General features: G+C 39.7%; 1 protein-coding gene across 1 annotated transcript in view; it reads left to right on the top strand.

The window, feature by feature from the left end:
* fbxl17 (F-box and leucine-rich repeat protein 17) overlaps positions 1-18053 on the top strand; it is a 232963-nt gene extending 214910 nt beyond the window's left edge. The window contains exon 11 of the mRNA XM_026186347.2: positions 15300-18053. Within this exon, the coding sequence (XP_026042132.2) occupies positions 15300-15437 (138 nt within the window). The 3' untranslated portion in view covers positions 15438-18053. The remainder of the gene's footprint in view (positions 1-15299) is intronic.
* The last annotated feature ends 4133 nt before the right edge of the window (positions 18054-22186 follow it).

Genomic DNA, 22186 nt, shown 5'->3' with positions numbered 1-22186 from the left:
ATGGTCATAAAGGGATGGATATGATCTGCATCAATACTCTGGTAGGCTGTGGCGGTTAAACGATTCTCATCTGTGGCTAAGGAACCCAAAGTGTGCAAATCCATCACATCATTACACCATCACCACCTGCCAAACTTTTGATACGAGGCAGGATTAATCATTGTTTTAATATTGTTGTAAATTGCCAACCTACCATCCGAATGTTACAGCAGAAATCAGATCTGGCAACTGTTTTTCAATTGGTAAACCCGTGTATACTCTAGCCTCAGTTTCCTGTCCTTAGCTGACAGGAGTGACAACCGTGTGGTCTTCTGCTGCTGTAGCCCAGCTGCGTCAAGTTTCCACACGTTGTGTGTTTAGAGATGCTCTTTTGCACACCTTGGTTGTAGCAAGTTGTTATTTGAGTTCCTGTTGTGTTTTTGTTCTGACCTCTGGCATCAATAAAATATTTTCGCCCAGAGAGCAGCCACTCGCTGGATAGTTTTTCTCTTTCAGACCATTCTCTGTAAACTTTGGAGATGGTTGTGTGGGAAAATCCCTGTAGATCAGCAGTTTCCAAAATTCTCAGGCCAACCCATCTGGCTCCAAAAGCCACGACTTATTCAAAGTCACTCAAATCACCTTTCTTTCCTATTCTGGTGCTAGTTTTGAACTAGGTTGACCTGCTGGTATGTGATTGGCCAATTAAAGTGGAAGGTAAGTGCTAACTTTTTTCTTTTTTTTTGGACAACCACAAGGAAGTTTCCAATCACATGGGAAAAAGAAAGAACAAAGATTTTTACTGATCTGTACAGGGCCTAGTAATGTTCAGTGTGCTCTTATCTCAACACTGTATTCATATCTCTGTTAAGTTGCTTTTTTCTGTAATGGGCCCTCCTAGCTTGCGAGTTAAATTTTGTGTCTTCTTTCTTTCTGTATATCTCACTTTTGGGGATTTTTGATCTTATTCAGACTTGGTGGAATATTTTCTTTAGAAACATTTTCACAGCTTGCTCAAATGTACCCTTTTTTTTCTCATTTTCTTTCTTCCTCTGTCAACTCCCTAAACTTCTCATGTGCTTTGTCTCTTTCCTCCTCTCTTTTAACCCCATCTAGTCCCCCTTCTCCTTTTTCACTAGTTCTTCCCCTTCTTTCTTCCCCAGCTACGTTTCCACTACTTCATTAGAGTGAAAACAAATGGGCAGTCAAGGCTGTGAAACAGAGAGAGAAGCAAACTCATGCAGTCAGCATGAAGCTGGACTATGGAAAATAATGACACTGACTGCTACTGGCCTCTTCAGGGACAGCTGGTGAAGAAAGTTAGAGTTATCATAGTAATAATGAGAAGAGGGGGAGGAGAAGAGAAAGTAAAATGAGGGTTGGCCTTGTGGTTAAAAGGCTAAACAAAAAATTTCACAAATGACAGAAACCAAGAGAAAATAATAAGAAAATTAGATAATATGGAACAATCGAGCGTGTACTGGGTATTCCCTTTACAAATTGCCCCACCAAAAAGTGTTTTGTGTAAGCAGTTTTGAAGTGTGCTTCCATTACCTGAACTGAGGTGGAGCGGTGTTTGGGGAACACGTATGAACACTGCTGTACCCCTAGATAGAGCAACCAGACAGACCTTGTTAAAAGAACAGACATCCCAATCAATATGGTCGTTCCACCGGTGCATCCAGCTGCCAGGGACTATACACTGATAGGCACGGCACAGCAATTTGCAGACATAAACAAGGGCCTAATTGTTCAGGGCCTGGAGGTTTGGACTGAAGAAAACAAAGATGAAGTATGGTGAAGAGTTAGGAGGCATTTTAACTCTCGTTTAGGAAATGAGAGTTTGGGAGTTCAGTAAAACTTTCTTTGATGAGTGTTGTTATTGTGAACAGCGGGGATCCTTAGTTTAAAGGTTTCTAATGCGAAAGGGAATTAGGAGAAAGCCACTGCGTGCACACTATCAAGTGCAAGATAGGGAGCTTCTCTGGTTCCTATTTTGAAGGCTTTGGTCAGGCTTGAATGTTCAAAGTGGAGAAAGTAGTTTGAAAGAGTCATTTGCCATTTGTGATTTTCAGTGTAATCTTGGAGTCTCATCCCACACAGAAGAGCTGTATTGATTGGCGGTCTTAACTGAAGCCGCCTCCTGATCATCCCTTCATCTTGTTTCTAAAGGGCAGGAGCAAGGGACAGTGAAGGAGAGAGGGTGAAATAAAGTGAGACACTGACAGAGTTCACCGAGTAGCTCAAGGGAATCTCAGAATTGCCCTTCAACAAATATCTAGCCAAAGCACACACGTAAACCTGACCTCACCTGGCCACACATACGCCCCCATGCACATCTTGGCCTTCTCACTATCTTGTCCTTACTTTATTTATTTGTTTTTTTTTACCCCATTCCCATCTTTTTGTCTGTTTATTTCGTCTCCCTTTTCCTCCTCCTCTGCGTAAGGACAACCAAGGTTGTTTGAATTTTGGATGCTGCGGACATCTTTTGTTCATTCAATTAGTTCATTCAAGTAGCCCCCTTGTCTGTCTTCCCTCTTTGTCTCCTCGCCCTCCGCTTCCTCCATCATCCAGTGCTGTTTACTGACTACAGCTGAGGTCAACATAATCTCATGGAGTCATGGGCAGACAGTAGACAACAGTCGGTTTGCTCGGGGTACTCGGAGTTGCCAAATGTGATAGGTGTTTGGGCAGTAACTAACAGTACATTCTTTTTTCCTCATTGTCTCACAGAGGCGGCGACGGTAGGTTATCAAAGAACATTTTAGCCTGCAGGCACAGTGTCTGACTGTGTTAGTTATGGATTGGGTATTTAATGCTAATGACAATGTAACAAGCATCACTGAATGCACCGGCGTTTCAAATTTAATATACATCCAGCCAAGTTTGAGGAATGGGGTGGGGCTGTCGCCAAGGAAGGGGCTGCGTGTCCTGCCTGTCTGTGTGTGTTTGTATTAGCAGAAAAGTACTTGGGCATTGACAAAAGCATTTTTGTGAATGGGTAAATGAGGCTTGTAGTAAGAGTGGTCAAACAATTTTTTTAGCGGGACTGATTACATCTGTCAGATTTACAAGTGACTGTGAAAAAACATCCAATAAATATTTTTTATTGGAGCAGAGTTCTTGTGACAGCTTGCTTAACATTAGAGCTGAGAACAAAGATACAGATTTACACCATAAAAATGCTTTTACTGACAGAGAATCAAATAAAAGGCTGAAATCTGAATACAACATGTTTGTTTGTCCTTTTTGTTTAACAGAACTTGACTCCAGTTGTATTGCTTTTATTTCATTATTAGGAATTAGCCAGTAATTCAGGATAATAACCCAGCTGTAGGTGTTGTGCACACTTCAGCCTTCAAATGAGATCACTGAGTGCTGGCCACTGCTTTTTGACTTTGACCAGTTTACAGACGTAATCTACTGCTTGTGGTCTTTAAAGAGTCGCTATGAATTTTGTATAATGGTTTTCTTCGAAAGGACAGGGTCAAGCTGTCCTTGTTATTTATTTATTTATTTATTCTGAATAACAAGGGAGTCATACAAAGCAAAATAATTAAACAAGGTAGCTCTGTTGTGATTATCTTTAAGGAATTGTGCGAGTGTTTGACCTCCAGTAAGCCGCTATGGAATTTGTGTTTCGTGTGTGTTTGCCAGTACCCAATTAGCTTGTTTACGATTTTAGAAACCAAAAAGAAATCTTAGTTTGTCCAATAGGTAAGCAGGAAGCTTTATTGTATTTCCAGTAATGAAAGCATTTTGTTTTCAGAGCACCATACTAGAAGTATTATTATTGTTTTGGGGAGAATTTTTTCCAGCAATGTTTTTATGCTCTATAATGCCATTTGAACTGTTTTTAATCTACAGCTCTCATGCAAAATTCTTGTGAACGTTTGCTCTCATGTGATGTGGTTTGTCACAATAACTTTCTTTATCCCAAAGAAATCATCATGTTTTTGGACAGTGACATATTTTTTGAATTTTGCATCTCTACACCACAACAGTGGATTTCAAATTCAATAATCAAGATGTGATTGAAGTGCAGAGTTTCGGCTTTATTTCAAGGGCTTTAAACAAGGCGTTTAACTTGGTAACTTTCTTAGAAATTACAGCCCCTTTTAAAAACGGTCCCCCATTTTCAGAAGCTCAAAACTAATTAAACAAGCTAGCGTGATTTTAAATAGAAGGATTGTTTGTAATACTTGTTTTTAATAAAGATGAAAATCCTTGCAGTGAATGGTTCCCTGAAGTGAACCCAGGGACAAATGTTGTTTTCTCCCTGATGATCTGCTAGGCCATTACTGTAGCCACCTTTAGTTTCTACTTATTTATGGGTCTCTGTGCCATTACTGTTGTCCTTAATACTTGAAAAGAATGATCTAATGGGTTGAGATCCGACTCCTTAAGAATACGAAGTGCTGTCTAGTCATTTTCCTGAGCAGAAGCTGAGCAGAGAGTATAAGCCTCTGCACATCAGGATACTCCTGACAGAAGTCACATCACTGAGTGTAACCAGCGTTTTTGCCCCTTGTTGTAAACTCTGTGCAGTTATATTTGTGAATGCATCTATGTTTTTTTTACTTGGCTTGGTGTTGTGATGGTTTTTGTTAAGCAAACAAAGGATTCTGCAATCAAACACTTTAGTTATCTTCTGTGGTCTTTCAGGCCTTTTGGTTTTGCTGAGCTCGCCAGCACATTCCTTCTTTTTAAGAATGTACCCCATTGTTGATTTGGCGGCTCCTAAAGTTTTTATTATACTCTGATAGGTTTATTTTAGTTTTTCAGCATAATGATGGTCTCTTTCACTTGCATCAACATCTTCTTGGGCCTCGTTTTTAAAAGTTCCAGTGAATAGCTACCAAATCCAAGTTCAACACTTGGAAGCAACTCCAGATCTTTTTATCTCCTTAATTTGTCACGGAATACCAGAACAGCGAACAGGCATTATCAAACTGTTATCAGTCACTTGTCCAGGTACTTTTGTCCCCTTGAAAGAAGGCTTTCAAAAATGGCTGATTGTTAAACAGCAAATGCAAAATATTTGTTGAAGTCTTTGAATTAAAGCTGAAATTCTGCACTTTAGTCAGATATTAATTGTTTTAGAAATCCACTGTAATTTTGCCTCTGTACGCTGTGGTGAGGGAAGTATTCTTTTTATTGGCATAAATAAAACCATCTGTTAAGACACACTTATTAATATTGCATTACAGTTTTATAATTAACAGTATTACTTTGTGGACCTTTTGGCTACGCTGTAAAATCTAATTAATTCCTAGAACTTAAAAAAATTTGTGCAAACTCTTTGCCTCAAAAAAAAAAAAACGAACTAAATCTTACTTTAGAGGACTATGTTAGGAAAACTTATTCATTGTGAGTGTATGGATTGCCTTCACCTTTAGAGCCACTACCCTATATTAACAAAACACCTTAGATTTTAATTAGCTTTATTATATTTGGCCTAATAGGTTTAACCATGATGGACAAATAAATTGCAAAAAGCCTTTTGAGCTACGGTATGCTTTCCTCCAGTCTGCAGCGATAAGATGGCCGGTGTGGAAAGAAGGATTGGCTTGAGCCTTTTACACATTCCTTTAGTTACCTTTGTCACGCGTGATGGAGTGTGGGGTTTAAGAATCTGGCCTCCAGAACCTCTTTCTCTGACCCTGTTCAGTTGAGCCCCCATTCTTCTTTGTGTGTGCGTGTGCGAGTGTTTGTACTGACACCCTGCTTTTGAGTTCTGCTGCTGTCTGATATTGTGCAGGGATGAGGAGGACCAGACCTTAGTTGTCGCAAACAGTGCCTGACCTGGTTTTTAAACGCACGTTCAGAGCCAAGCGCTGCAGATTTCTGCAAGGCTTGCTTGGCTTTTTGAGACAAAATCAAAATATTTAAACTCAGACCTTCTTTGGTCAGAAGTATGTTCCTTTAAGCTTCTGAGCCAATGCATCAGTAGATCATTTAGAAATATTGAATCCTTCAGAATAAGTTTATGGGGATCTCTTTGTTCTCTCTCTGCTCCTGCGTCTCCTAGTTTGTTGCTTTCTTGTTTTTCCCATACATTCCCCACTCCCTCTTTCCTCTCCTTATCAGAGATGGTGAACTATTGTTCAGTTGTCCAGTTACTCGTTTGGAAACTTTACAACGGGGGCTTTTCCTCTGAGCGGTTTAAAGAAGGCTATAAATCTGACCTGTTTAAATCCAGACTCATTTAAGCTGTGTTTTACTAAGACCTGATGCACTGCATTCTTCTGCTGCTTAAACAGGCTTTTTAAACATTTACCCCAAATGTATTTACTGGTCGACTGATACACTGTCTACATAGGAACAGACAGGGAACGGGGGCTATTTGTCTCTCTTTATGGGCCAGGAACTAGCAATGGCTGCCACATGGCCAAAGAAAATGGGAAGAGATGAGACAAAGAAAAGAACCCTGCAGACCTGTGCCGAATTTATTGAAAACAAAAAAGGAATAAAATAGTGGGGCCATTTTTGGGAAGAAACATTTTTGTAATATAAGAAGGACCGTGGAACATATCTTTTCTCTAAAATGCACATTCGTTTAAATTATTGTTCAATATCAACCGTCAGTGTTCTGTTTCTTTCTCAGGGTCACGTTGCTACGAACAAAACAGCGCTCTGTGGATTACGCCGTTTATTCCATTTCCCTCGCCTGATTGCTAGAACCACGAAGAGTGTGTTCTCGCCATGACGGTCTAATACGATATGCATCTTCATGTTTGTGTATCTGATTATCGATTTACAACCCCATTCTTCTTTTTCCATCTGAGAATGTGAACGGCTGCGGCATTAGTCATCTTTACGATGGATTTTACTGTGCTGCTTACCAAGAGAGGGCCCAGTGTTTGCGGTAAATGCATATTTTACGTGGTGATAGAGTGCATTTTGCATCAGCGGATTAGTCTTAAAAAAAGAGAGGGCTCGCAGGAAGAAAGCATATAAGAGCACTCCAAGAGAGAGCAAGAGGTCAGCTTGACAACTTACTGTCGCTTACATTCAGCCATCTCATGTAAAAGTAGACGAGCGGTTGTCAGTGTGCGCTTGCACATCCAACCCCACAACGTAATCTCATTTACTGCGCAGCATGTTCACATAAAAGGTGCTCTTTGTCGAACGACATATCAGACATACATCTTTTTGTTTTTCCCTCATCTCCCTCACCCTCTTGTAAACCCTGACAGCAGCGCATTTCCCATCAGGGTGAATTACACCGCACTTAGATCTAGAGGGCAGCATCTTTGAAGTTAAAATGGGGGAAAATATCATAAGTATAGGCTTTGCTCCAGATAGCTGTGGCTGCTCTCCCAGATGCTTCTCAAAGATTAGAATCATCAGTGAATAGCGATCTGCTCTATCATATGGCTCTCCTACAGATTTGGCAGCAGGTTCGACGGCGGGGTTGTACAGTACAGTGGATCAGGCCTGCATGGGCTAAAAAAAAGAAGAGAATCCCTCAAGGAGCCATATATCTAAAGCACCATTCCAGTCACTACAGGCCCCATCGTCTGATAGCATTTTTAAGTTTATGTTGCCAAGCAACAAAATATCATTAAGCGCTATATTACCCAGTCGGAGAGGAAGCAGCTGAATGGCTGGTTAGAAGAAGTCAGTGGCACAATTGTAACCAGAGGACTCCCCTCTGTACCTGCCAGTTACCTACAGCATATGGTCTGACCTTCATGTCAAACTTCAGCTTTGAGCTGCAAATACCAAGCAGGTGTGGTGATGTCATCACATCTCATTTCACATAACTCACAGCTGTGCAAAGGGCACGCAGCGTTGTTCAAGCTGAAAAGAGAAGGACTGTATCCGTGAACTCTGGGTATTTGCTGCGACAGTGTTTCTTTACAGATGGCTGTCGTTTGTAGGCAGAAAGATCTTACAGTAAGGCTCGCTGCCAGGCTACTGCAAGGGATGCTATGATGTATGAACGTCCAAGTCAGTGGATTTTTTTTGGTCCACAGCGTAGGCTCCACCCTGCAAAATAATAGAATAAATCTCAAAACCAGGACAAGGAATCGTTGCGTTATATCAACATAAAACGTATATAGTCTTTAATGTCCAAAAGAAAAAGAAACATCAGCCGTTCATCACAAAGTAAAATATTTGAATTGCAGTTATTTCATGCCCCATTGTATGTGACAGTGGGGGGGGAAAAAGAAGAAGAACCCAGGTCAGGACAATAGCGAGTGTTTTCATGATTTCCATCAAAGCAATCTTGTTGAAGCTCAAACATTTAGCATTGCCACAACCAGCAATTAGGAAATGATTCAGCATTTTGATTGGGAGCCGTGTTGTGTGTGCCATGTTTGCTGAGCAAGTGGAGCTGCACTAAATTAGCATTAATGAATGTTATGGCCTCCCATCAGCGTGACAGGTCTATTCTTTAGATCTGTTTTAATTGTAATTAAGCCCTGATTAACGAGCTAGGGAATGTTTCATTCTCTTTTCAAGAATACAGCATAATATGTTATGAAGGCAATCAGGGGGTTGTCATTTTATCTGTTAATGAGGCTCAGCCATATGTCATAACAAACTTAACTTCTCTCTGTGTGTTTGGAGGCCTTGGTTAAGCTTTTCTTCTCTTGTTTTTTGTCCCTGCCATCTTTGCAGGCAAACTGCAGGTGTTTGTCTGCGAGTGGGAGGGTGTGTGTCGATCTTTTAAACCTTTGTTCCATCTCTCGACTTCTCTCTCATTTCACTGTGTCCACTTAATAAAGACAGTGAATGACCTTACATTAAAGCAAGATATATCAGTTAAAATTATAGTAAAGTCTATGCTTGTGTCTTTTGGTGCCAGCTGGAGAATTTGTTAAAAGGATCCCAGACATGACGCCTGAATAAAATTTAAAAACAGGAAAAGGAGACAGCTGTTAAACCATTATGTTTGTTTCTTCATTATTATACTTACTTTATACTTACTTGCCAGGCCTGCAGTGCTTATATATTGTGAGCATAAGCCAAGTGGCACCCTGGACGCCGCTGCTTTAAGTGGTTTGTACATGATCCCTACAAAAACATAATAATCATCATTACCACACTACAGTGATTAATATTATTTGTTTCAAGTCATATGCAGCAGCTGTGCGATGATTCTCACAGGCTGAAGAAGAGCAGGGATCTGTATGTTTGTTCTACATACAATAGACACAGAATCATCTCCAAGAGTGTTGACTTTGAGCTTGAGTTTGTCAAAATAGTGATAATAAATCCTGCTATATATAGTGCCATTGCAGATGCAGTAATGCAAGATGAAAATAGTTGGGGAATAAGTTTAATATTTACTAAAATCAATTTTAATGTATAATGTCTCTCCCTCTAGATTGGATGTACATTTCAGGATCTCTTCTGAGAAATAAAAGAGCTCAAGGTTGGATTGAAATAAATAATTCAGGCCAGGAATTTGAATCAATCTCAGGCCATTTAGGCAAACCCCATGTGTTATGTACTATTGTCACCACATTTTCTGTACACGACTAAAAGAATTCACTTTAACGATGCTATTGGATGTCTTAGCAAAAGGCAAATAATAGCGCTATCAGTAAGCTATTTGCTTTTCTATTTTTGGATCAGTTAAACTAAAAAAAGAGTGTGGGAGATGGGTTGGAGAAAATGAAAAAGAATTAATTAAGAAGAATTAAAAGTATTATTTATGGTTAATAAAGATTTTTATAAGTATTATAAAAACCAACATTTTATTTTTAAATACTATGGTTGTCTTAATTACTGCAAGAAAGATGCAAAACCCCTACAGGTGAAACTTGTCCACTATATGTATCTGAAAGTTTTCCAGACTACAAAAGCAAAACTTTGGGGCGACGAGACAAAGCTGTCTGAACCTGAGCTTTCGATGTCTGCTACGGCTATATCGGTGCACCAATCAGAATACAGTCTGATATGCAGAGCTAGACACTGACAACCAAAAGAAGTAGTTTGCAGCTCATGATCACTGAATAAGATATAGACTGAGGTCAAACTTTCAAATGAAAATATTTATATTCAAACACTGAGCAAAATGATGAAAATTCCTAAAAGACACATACGCGCTGAAACTAAACAAAAAGTACAGCAATTCAGACATGCTCAGATGATCTGCCTAGTGTTCTCTCTCCCTATCTTCTCCACCTTTCCTGTGAGTTCTCTAACATTATGTTTAGAGCAGCAGATAGACGTTGCATGCCTTGCAGAAACAGTAAGGGAGAAGGGTAAGCTGCATGTGTGCATTTGGGTAAGTCTTTGCAGTGCGTGCATAATGGATACACTGTAGCAAGAGGATTCAGGCTCTGAGAGTGGGCGACAGAGTCACGCTTGATGTGGATTCTGAAAAGTCCATCAGCTTATTTGCAGCAGGCCAAAATGACCTTTAGCTCACCAGGATGCATTCCAGGTACTGTACTTCCGATGGCCAGTCTGCCACTAAACGTGCTCAATTAGAGCTGATTTCTATACTGTGAGGCTCAAAGTAGTCCTTAGATAAAAATACTCAAGAATATTATAAAGCACATAACATTCATCTAAAGGAACTTTCATACTCACAGCAGCAGCTACTCTGACAGCACAGTCAGTCAAAAAAGATGGAAATAGTTTAGTCTCCCAAGGATTTCACAGGAGCAATGTTTTCACAGACCAAAACATGTCAGCAATTATCTATCCTTAAATTACACGTGATAGCCTAAACCAAAGGAGGGGGAGAAAGCTTCACAACACTTTTAACCAGGAGTGTGTGTGATTGCCTCACAAGCAGTGGGACCATGTTGGTGTAGTTCACTTGTTGCTCTGAGTTCATAGTTGGACACCTGTGCAGCCTCCGAGAGACACAGTTGTCTGCTTCTTCTGACCTCTGTGTGTTTGTGCCTCTGATCACGTTAAGAGGCGGTACAAGGGGAGACTTTGGAAGCGGGCCTTAGGCAGTTTGCACATTACTCATGCTTTCTTGGGTGCTTTTCTATTGGCTGAAAAAATATGACTAATTTTTCATTGCTTTCGTCAGTTTGGGTTGGCTGATCCCACATCTGCCTATAGCTAGAACCGGCCTAGTATCCCAAAACCATAAGTACCTACTAGTTATAGGAGCTTGTGTGAGAACCTGACATGATTAAACAAGTTTCCATCCAAATGGCAAAGCGTTTTTTTTTTTTTTTTTTATCAATCTTTCAAAAGCTGCAAAACAAAATTCACTATAATGTGTTTTTCCAGTCACTACTTTTGTGACTGTATGACAAAGTGGGCACATCCAACCATATGTTTTCGTTAGATGCTATTAAATCGCTGCAGATGAAGAGGACAGTCTTGGATCGTGTAATTTAAAGCATTTCAGGCCAACCAAAGCAAAGTCATGAAGGACCATATCCAGGTACAAAGAGGATGGGGAGTCCTGCAACAGATGGTATGACCCCTACCAAGCCCTAATCAAAACATTGTGTATTCAGTCTGGGATTATACAAAGAAGCAACTGTATACATCACAGAAACTTAAGTAGCTACAAGTGTGCAAGTGTAACTAGGAGAGAAGGGAAAGGGTGATTTCCACCCTGATTTTTTTGTGACACATTCAAAATGTGCATAAAAACAGGTGGCCTGAAACACATCCAAAAACATACCATAAAAGGCCTTGTGAGGGTAACTTATGGCCCAGCCAGCGATTCTCGTGTAGAAAAATACTGAGATATTCAGACATCTGCAGGAACTCTTTGATTGTTATCCCCTTTCATGGCTCGATGTATACTCCACGGCAACGCTTCACTTGTTCACTTTTATCTTTCACAGTACTTGAGGATATGTGATGATTTGCGTAGCAATTGGAATATAATATCTTATAATAATGTGAATTCTTTAAAGCAATATCCTGAAACACTGTTTTATTAAAGACTCAGCTTTACTAAAGTATCCCTGATCACAACGGTGAATGAGTTGCTGGAACTTTCTCATTTCCATTTCTCGTTTCTCGTTTGTTTGCCTGCTGATGATTCAAAGTGTTTTTCCAGAATTGGAGCTCAGAGAGTTATTTAAAATTACAACATCTTCTACTGTTTGTTATTGTCTTTCCCTTCAACACTGAGTGAAAAGAGAGAGCTGAGAGTAGGCATCTTGAGCATTTAACATGAGGTCTCCCCCTCCCACTAAGAAAAAAAGAGAGATGACATTAAGAATTCCTTTTTTGACCCTGTGCTTGTTGTAATTTTATTACATTAGTCTTGTAACACTGCTTTCCTAAAAGACTCTGGGTTTTGGCATCAAGCACCTTAACTTCAGCTCGCTTGTTTGTACTTTGGCAGTCAAAGGGAAGACTAACAGGATGTTGTTGCCTTTTAGTCTTATTGGATTTACTTGTTTTATGCAGAGTTTCCATCCACCTTCTGTGAACCAGGAGACATTGGTGGTCTCCCGGCTCATTCATTCTTTTCAGCAGATTTAGAGAAATAAATTAACTCTGTCTGTCTTGCATTTGTCTTTCCATTGTTTTGTCACTATAAATTGCTGATTTCCACTGCTTAAGAAGTTTGTATTCAATGAAGAACAATAATGAATTAGACAGATATAATGACACCCAGAAGAGATCATAACCCAAGCAAGAGTCAGGGAACTGTGACGATGCAAGACTCTTGTGATACTAAACACAGACACCAACGGGCGTTTGGCCGTTAAGCTCAGGGAAACTGTGAAACTTGTTTTGTCACTGGCAACATCAGATGACTGTGTCGTCAACATGTGTGTAAGTGTTTATACATGATTTCCCCTGGAAAGTGTCATGCTCACGGGTGGGTAGGGGGGGTTGGTTCTGGGTGGGTTGCGGTTAACCCCTCAAGGTCTCTAGGGTTACTGTGCCTCTGTTCTTTGTCATATTCTCAGGCTTTCTCACTCTTGGCTCTAAGTGGCCCGACAGTGTTTGACTGGCAGAGAAGTGCTAGAGTAGCTATTAGCTCCTTGTCTTTCTTGTCCTCTGAGAACATGAGGGCCTTATTAGCCTGGTGATCTCAGCTGTCCACTGGTGCTTCACCCATAACGACAGTCTAGCTGTATGTGCATATGAGCACGCACACGGCATGCTCCTACAGAAACAGCTATCGTTCATAGTAGTTCAGTACACAATTTGTACAGGGCACTAAGAGGCCAAGCAGGGTTTCTGCTAGTCTTAATTAGGTCATTAACCATATTTTTATTTAATCAATTTAATAGTTTATTGGACCTAAAACCATATTTCTGTTAAATGTATATCCTTGTAAGCTTTTATTTTAAAGAATAAACCAACAACCTCCTGGAAGTCTATTCTGAAATGGGGTAAGTGATCGCACAAATCATGGCACCTCCAACCTGGACAATAGTCAAAATTTATCATTACTGTTTATCATTTTATAGCTTAAATGTATTTATATTATACATTTATTAAGTGCTTGTAAAAAATGAATTGCTACCAAAAAAGAGTTGTATTTAACCAGAAGTTCAAGTCAGCAATTGGCTGTGTCCTAATAACCTTTACGGGAATCTTAAAGGCTTTTTTCTCTGTCCAAAGAAAGTTGTCTATGTATTCATTTTACAACAGTTTTTTTTTTGCTCTTTATCCTCCTGTCCATGGAGGAAATTCTATAATCCTCTCGCAAATCACTTGCTTTTAACTGAAAACAACCGGAACAAAGTCTGCTGCACTGAATCTGTAGAAGAAAACACTTGCTTATATCTCACTAGTATCAGGTTGGACCTTTATCAGAAATTTGGGGGAATATTGACATGAAGGCATCACACGGTTGCTGCAGATTTGATAGCTGCACATCCAAAATTGTATCCTGGGTACACTGTAGTCAGGAATGATGGACATTGTCAACAACCTACTCGGGTAGGCTTTTTAAACAGTGTTCAGTTGGTACTAAGAGGCCCAAATTGTACCCACACATTACGCCACCGCTGCCAGCGTGAACCACTGATACAAGGCAGAATAGATCCATGCTTTCATGTTGTTTATGCCAAATTCTGACTCTACCATCTGAATATCATAGCAGACTCATCAGACCAGGCAACATTTCTCTATTCTGTTGGTCAATTTTAGCGAGCCCATGTGAATAGCAGCCTCAGTTACTCATTCTTAGCTGACTGGAGTGGCACCCGGTGTAATCTTCTGCTGCTGTAGCTCATCTGCTTTAAGGTTCCCCGTGTTGTGTGTTCAGAGATACTCTTCTGCATACTTCAGTTGTAACAAATGCTTATTTAAATTACTGTTGGCCTCCTATCAGCTTGAAGCATTCTGACCTCTGGCATCATCACGGCATTTTCAACCAGAGAGCTGCCAGTCACAGGATATTTTCTTTTTTTTAGGCTAGAAAAGAAATACTGTCTGAGGAAATGTTTGTACGTCACTTCTTCAGTAACTTCAAAATGAATCCATTTGATGTGACTTGTTTTTCCTGAAGCCTGTAAGCATATATTTTTAGACAGGAGGACTATACTTTTTTTTTTTATCCTCCATCACTGCCACTGAAAATACATTATTAAGTGATTGAATGGAAATATTGAAAGACATTAGTGCTGCAAACAAAAGCTAGTCTACATATCTACGACTTCTCCTGTTTTCTTTCATTAATAAAACTACGATCATATCATTAAGGTGGACTTAGATCCCAAGGGCTAGTGAATGCCTTTGGTAGCATTTTGAAAAGGAGAAGGAAAAAAATGACACAGTGCACATTTACATTTTGTTTATCCAAGGTTTTATAATATTGCATACTGAGTGAGACTAAAGAAGCATTTCTCTAAGGTCTTTCTGTTCCAGCCATCATAGCAGACTAAACTTCAGTAATACTACAACTAAGGATGATGTCAAGAACTGTAGCATCCATCCTACTACTGTGCAAAGCACGGGTGGGGGAACTTCAGGGCTCAAGGGCCTGTGTCCTGCAGGTTTTAGACATGTCCAGCTGATTTAAATGGCTACATAATCCCTCAACATGTCTTTAAGTTCCCCAGAGGCCTGGTAATGAACTAATCATTTGATTCAAGTGTGCTGACCCAGAGTTATATCTAAAATCTACAGGACACCGGCCCTCGAGGCCTGGAGTTCCCCACCCTTGGTGTAAAACAACTATAAACCCACCACCATCTGAATAGACAGAATTCCAATACTAAAATTTTTGCGTTGGACTTTAACTCTTTATTATTTCGGTGATGTGCTCAAACATAAGCTGGCTCCTTAAACCGGAACTTTAAAAATGTAAGATTGATAGAAGCAACAGTAGTGTGTTAGAAGGTCTAAAGCTAAGACAAAACACGATCATATGTTAACAGCGCATGTCTTTGTGTTCGTATTTGCAGGTCAACGAGGAGACAGTGGAGAGGCTGGTGGTCCAGTACCCTCACATTGTGTTCAGCACAGTGATGCAGGACTGCAAGAGAACCCTGGAGAGAGCTTATCAAATGGGCTGGAGTCCCAACACATCAAACACTTCGTAGCTACTGCTGGATCACACAGACACGCTCAACAAACACACGCACACATAAGCACATAAAACACATTTGCTATACAAAGGCCCTTTTTTGTATACGCACACAAAATGCGAAGCTCAGTCATGTTTGCTTCTCATTGACTGTTCAAACATGCATGTGAACATGTAGCTACACACTCACAGACACAAAGTCTGAGTCCATTAGTTTTATTTGAAGCAAATCTCTTCAGTATGAGATTTTACAATTCAGTCAGGCGATGTAGTGATATCTGCTCTAGGCAAAGGTAAGGAGTATCACTCCTCATACCGTTTCACTTCTCTGTATCGTGGTGGGGTGATTAGAGGTAAAGTTGCAAGGCTAAAGCTTTGGTCTTGAATAAAAAGATTCAGACAATAAACATTCAGAAACCACTGGACCAGAATTATTTTAGTGAAATAACTTCAAAACAGAAAAATTAATTCACCAACCAGAACTGGTGATCTACACTGCACCTCTGTCGCCCCAGGAGGCATCATCTTACTGCCTCAGAGCAGACAACAACTGAACGGCCAGGACCTCAGACCTCACTTAAGGTTATTTGAAATTAGTTACGTTTATTTTGTCCACTTGAAACTTTTTTTTTTCGTTCTTGGATGTTCAGTACAGTATTAAAAGCGCCTGCAGACTTGTACAAGTACACTTGGTGAGATTTTTGGCAAGGACAGAGCTCTTTGCAGTGATTCAGTATGCACATTGTTATCATACAAAAGGACGATTCACTCCAGAAGAAGTCAGAACTGTGGAAAATTTATGGCAAGAAGAAAGCATTGAAATGTGCATGTTTGCAGTGAGATCGTGACCTTACTGTCTCAGCAGGATATGGAGCATTTTGAAATGTGAAGATGAAATTGGCATCCGTTTTACCTGGAATCAAGTGTGCTCTATTTCCGTGCACGAAACGGAGCGTTATGTTGAGAAATTTAACAGTGCTTGAAATAGTAGTTGCCTTTACCCAAAAATGATGGGCCATATTATAAGAATATTAACCACAGTCATCATGATAATTAAGCGAAAGTGTTAAGCCTTAAGTGGTTTGCAAATGCCATCCAATTATAGAAATTATATTAGATTTTATTGGAAAAAAAAAAAGACAAGTCAACACATTAAATGTTGTAACTGAGAAATGCTCATTTTGAATTGGGTATCAGTAGGGGGAGGGAAAAGTTGAGATTTGGGAAACAGAATGTAGCCCACACTTTTGGCTCATTAGTGCATAGTTTAATAGCCAAAATCCTCCGATTGTATAAGGATGCATTAGTGCACATGGTATGGTGGTTACACCCCTCTGAAGTCACTTTAAATGCTGAATATATGCAAGTTTTTCCAGCAACATGTGCCATCCCAACAAGGACTTTTCAGTGAATGGTTTGCTTATTTCAGCAAAACAATGACAAACCATTTTCTGCATATATTGCAACAGCATGGCTTCGTAGTCAGAGCGTGTTTGCTGACTGATCTGTCTGCAAGCCAGGTCTGCCAATTTGGCATGAAATTCAAAGTCGTAATATATTTTTCAATATACAGCATAATTTCTCAATTTCAACATTTGATACAATGTCTTAGTTCTATTTTAAATGTTTCACTTAGCATCTCAACTTTTTTTTGAAGTGTATGTGATTTCATATATACATATATATATATATACATATATATATAAATAAATACTGTGTGGGGTTTACTTATTGGAATATTGGTTTTGAGCATATACTTGTAACATTTGCTATGTAGCAACGAGCAGTTTCTCTTTCTTAGTTGTGTAGGATGCAAAGAAAAGAAAAAACTGGCTTGGGCCTAACACCAGAGTGAGAAGAAGTTGCAAGGTGAGAATCATCGTTTTCATCCATTCTTTAGAAATTCAGCAATGTACATTTAAAAATGCAAATATTTTTCTATGGTGTGAAGCAGCTCGGGGCTCAGCCTCCAAGTCACTCTGATATGAACAATAGCTTACTGAGGTTAGAATTTAGAGTATTACTGTAAACTTTCAACAGCACATAGCGAATTCAGACAATTTAAAAACATGTTCATTTTATTCGTGTCAGGATTTGTAGACTTTAACCGACGGAGGGTTTCTCCCTCGATCTGCTTTTGTTCTATTTCTGTTCTTTTGTAATCCCCATATGCACTTCCTTCTCTGCTAGATGTTGACACACTTGATTCCTGATTTGTTAAGGCAACCGTAAATGACTGGATTTACATAAAGATGAATAAAACACTACTACTTCAAGCTTTTTTTCCCCCCCTCATTTCTTTCTGTATGTCTGGAATTGAGTCAGGTCAGGAGAGGAATATTCAGAACGCCAGTGGAACACTTTTCCGCTCATTTTACAACATCTGTTGAGCACTTAAACATTTTTTCCATCAGGATTTCCAGACCCTTTATTATATGAGTTGCATATCAACAAAAAGGGCATACTATTTATAATGCTAGAATGGTGAAATTTAACACAAACTGCATTCTGAGGTAAAATGCAAATAGGGATACCAGCATGTTTTTCTTTGGAACCTAAGGCCTTGGAATGTATGAGTATGACATACCAAAGCCTCTGTATTTTTAGAAATAAAGATGTTTTCAACCCTAAACTGTGCTTCGATCATCTCTTTTCTACTGAGCACCCGAACAAATAATAAACCTGCATTTCCACTGGGATAGACTTTCAAGTTCGGCACTTTGGACAGAATTTTTACATCTGAGACAAAGTGAGGATGCATCAGCTTGCTGCCCAGCAGGACAGCAAAGGACTCAAAGAGCTAAGAAGATGTCACTCAATATGTCCCCCTCTTATAAAGGCCTGTTTTACTGTTCAGTGTGTTTCGTGTTCAGTGATTAAACACCGGAGATGGCATCAAAAAGGATACAAAGGCTGGTTCTTCCCAGATGGATTATTTGTGTTGTCAACACAATTTGTATCAACTTGAGGCTCTGTTCACTTGATTATCAGCTAAATGACTTTTCATAATCTGAATAAACACATAGGGAGCTGTTTTATCAGGTTTTGTTTACCTTTTGTTTTTGTTATGTTGAGAAGACTGTACTGTGCAAAAGTCTTTTGATTTTTTTGTTTTTTTTGTTTGAAGTGGCCTTGAGCCTTTCTGAAGATTTTTCAAGATTGTTGTTGGCTGCTTTTTCAGTCCAGTCTTTTAGAGCATGGTTACTTTATTTGCTTAGTCACTTAACACTGACCTATCAATCATTCAAGCATAGAATAAGTCAAGGGATCAGCCAATTCTGTCTGCAGAAAACTTAAAGAACCGACTGTTTTTTGCATTTTGGTGTACTTTGTTACTTTCTTTAGTGGAATTTGCAAAATATGGCAACAGTTCTGCACCAACAAGGTGATTCCCAACGAGCTATTATCCAAACTTATGCCATATCTTGACATGATGTATAGTGCGTTGCAGGTGGTGGACAAAAGAAGTGGGATGTTTAACAAGCTATCTCCAATGTATGAACAGTATCTGAAAGTGCCTGAAGAAATGCGGGGGTGGGGAATCCAACAAAGATCTAACACAGGACGTGAGAGTTGCATTCAGTTGAGGCATCTACTGTTCACCAAAGTCTCATCAGAAATGATCTCAATGGAAGTATGGGCTGTCAAGAAGTCAGTCTTAACGAAGAGAACCTAGGAGAAAAGGCTGAGGAAATCGCACAGGAAAAGGACTGAAAGTCAGTGGCAAAAGCATCTGAGAGACAGATGCTTTCCAGTGATCCCGAACACAGTGCCAGTGCAGTAAAAGCATACCTGGACAGAAAAATACACAATGAAACACTATCAGTCATAGATTGGCCTCCTTAGAGTCTTGACCTCAACATTTTTAAAGCAGTGTGGGATCATCTTGACAGCCAACATCCAAAGAACTTTGAATGTCCTACGAGAAATCTGGAGAACTATTCCTAAACACTACTTTAAAAAATTACTTAAACGTTTGCCCAGGAGAGGTGAGACTGTGTTGAAGAATGGTGGAAAATGTTTAAGCACATTAGAAATGTACAAACTCTGTGTTTTGCCTTTTTACTGCATTTCCATTGTTTCAATGAATTGCTCCGTCTATTTACCATTTTCCTAGCAACATTTACAAAATGAGGAGCAGCTCAAGACTTTTGCACAGTAGTGTACATAAAGAATACATACAACACATTTCTTATTGTATAGTTGAAAATATAATTTTGAAATATTGAGAATTAAGGGTCTAACAATTAGTACTAACTTCATAAATTGTTAATTTTTGTTTTAAACTGCTCATCGGTTCTATCAACTTTTCAAAAGGCCAGTTACTGAATACTATTTGTCAGAAGGAATAACAGTTGTGATATCAGATCTTTACATTATATTAGTTGAGACTATATTTGAGCAGAACACAGGTAAAGAGAAATAAACCAAATACTGCCAGTTCTGGCTAAAACCTTAATGAAAAAGCTCCAGTGTTGCATCCCTACTTCAATAACTAGTCCAGACAAGCAGAGACATTAATAGTTTTGCTTGGGCTTCTCCTCATCTGTTGCAAGCCTCCTGTTTTTAGAAGGACAAGTTGTTTAAAAAAAAAAAAATTTCTGTTACAAATGAGCTGATCTCCTTGCACTCCACTCCCATTTCTCTCATGGGTAAATTGCTGAATTTTACTGCTGCCAATTAGAGCCTTTGCAAATGTGAATGTATGCCATTGATTCTCTTGCTGATTGAGGTGGATTCCATCAGCGGCTAGCTCTCCTTGGACTTTTGCAATATTCATCAAGGTGGAAGGACGCATTCAGCTGGAACTTAGATGAGAGACTGCCCTCCTGGAAAGGAAAAGGGGGTGCAGGGCATGACAGAATAGCTATATGGAGCCATAATTAAACTTGGTAAATATTCATGTGATCATTACATTTTTAATGAGGTGCTGATAAGAATTGACGCTGACCATACAGGACATTTGTCATGTCGGACCTGCAAGGACGTTAGTCTAGTCTTCCCAAGAAATTTGTATTTTTTCAAGACCTAATCATGGCTGACATTGACGGATGTCCTCAAGTGAAAAGGGCCAAAGCTTGTTTGAACTTCCTCACAAGGATTGATGCAGTGCATCTAGTAATGATGAAGGCTGTGTTTCAGCAGTGCACCTTCCTTAGGTATTGCTGTGCTGCAGGAGCTAAGTATGCCAGAACCTGTTAGTATTTCTTCAGGAAGAAACCTTGATAGTTGTGGTTGAATAATAGATGTATTAACTTTCTGATCTTGCCCGTGGTGCCCCCAGCAATGAGGGCTGACGTTTTTTATTTTTAGTCATTTGATATAATTTAAGACCTGTCACTTTGCTGTTAATATCACTTCATGTCACACAAAGGTTTATCTTCTCAGCTTTCTTGAACTAGCCATATCTTGTCTGCAACAAAAGCTCGGCTGATCATGTTTGCCAGAGATACCTTCCTTGTCGTTAAAGGGTTTCCTTTTACTCACTTTCTCCCCTTACAGACTGTCCAACTGTGGAGGGTCTAGTCTGCTAAAGCTCTCCTTCATCCTTTTCACTCTACATGGTATCAGCTTTATTCTGGCACCTCCCCAGCATTTACTCAGCTTCACCCTTACCCTCTTAAAGCCCAGATACTTCCTTTCTCCTGGAAATTATGTCAGTCATTTGTGTGCATCAGTCCTGGGGTAACTCCTTCGGTTTTTTAACATCACATCAGAGAAACAAATTCCTGCCCACTATATAGCGTTTTTAGTCTCCTCCCAGGGGAAAACAGAGGTATTTCACTTGCTTACCTACCTGCCTATTGACTCGTGTTGGTTCTTCTGTTAAGAAGAAAGAGCATGGCGTTAAAGAGTGAAGATGTTAATGGGTTGACTTTGTAACTGACACTGCCCTTGAGCTGAAGAACGAGCTAAATGTTGGCATTCATGACTCCAGAGGAGCCTGTGAAGCTCAAGCCCAAAGGAGACCCACACGGAAGACAGCTTTTAAATTACACTGGCTCGTTCACTTGTTTAGATCACCAAAGTCTTCAGTTTGCCACAGGACAAATTTTCTTCCCAGTCCCTGCATCTGGAAGTTGAACTTGAACATGACAGACGTCAGCAGTCCTCAGCTTTAAATACGGAGATTTACGATTACAGATTTCCACATTATGGTTTTCCTCTCACCAGGGGCTATAACGAAACTAGCTTTCCTGTCCAAGCTTATGAAGATAAAAAGAAATTAGATTTGTTAATCCACTAAATTTTGACATCCTCCCAATAGACTCATTCCTGCTGCCTGGGGGAAATATCAACCTACGAGAACCCCAAAATACGTGAGGGGTGCAAAGTATGTGTGTCGGCATGGATAATGAAGTCGGTGTGATTTCCTCCTTTGCAGGCTCCATGTAGATGTTGTCTCCCTGTCTTTTGAAGCTTGAGTTAATTGCAGTGTTTAGGCAGAGCTCAGTCTAGCTTCTAAACGGCAAAGGTTAATTAGTAACAGAAGGATCTCCACACAAGATATGTTGACATTTACATTTCCTTGCTGGCTAAAACGAGAAAGAACTCATTTGGTGGCATTGGGATGGGACAGTGGAGAAAAATGATTTCCTCTACAAACATCCTCATTTCTATGCAAGCCCTGGTGTTGATATGCAGATTTGGCAGTTGGATGACATTTAAAAGTAGTTAATTGTGCAAATCTTTGTTTTAGACTGGAAAGGTCGTGGATAGTGAGAGTCTTTCATCATGAACTAACCCCACTTCCCTCCCCCGGCA

Source organism: Astatotilapia calliptera, chromosome 12, assembly GCF_964374335.1.
Source record: "Astatotilapia calliptera chromosome 12, fAstCal68.1, whole genome shotgun sequence".
NCBI lineage: Eukaryota > Metazoa > Chordata > Actinopteri > Cichliformes > Cichlidae > Astatotilapia > Astatotilapia calliptera.
This window is presented reverse-complemented; position numbering and strand designations above follow the sequence as displayed.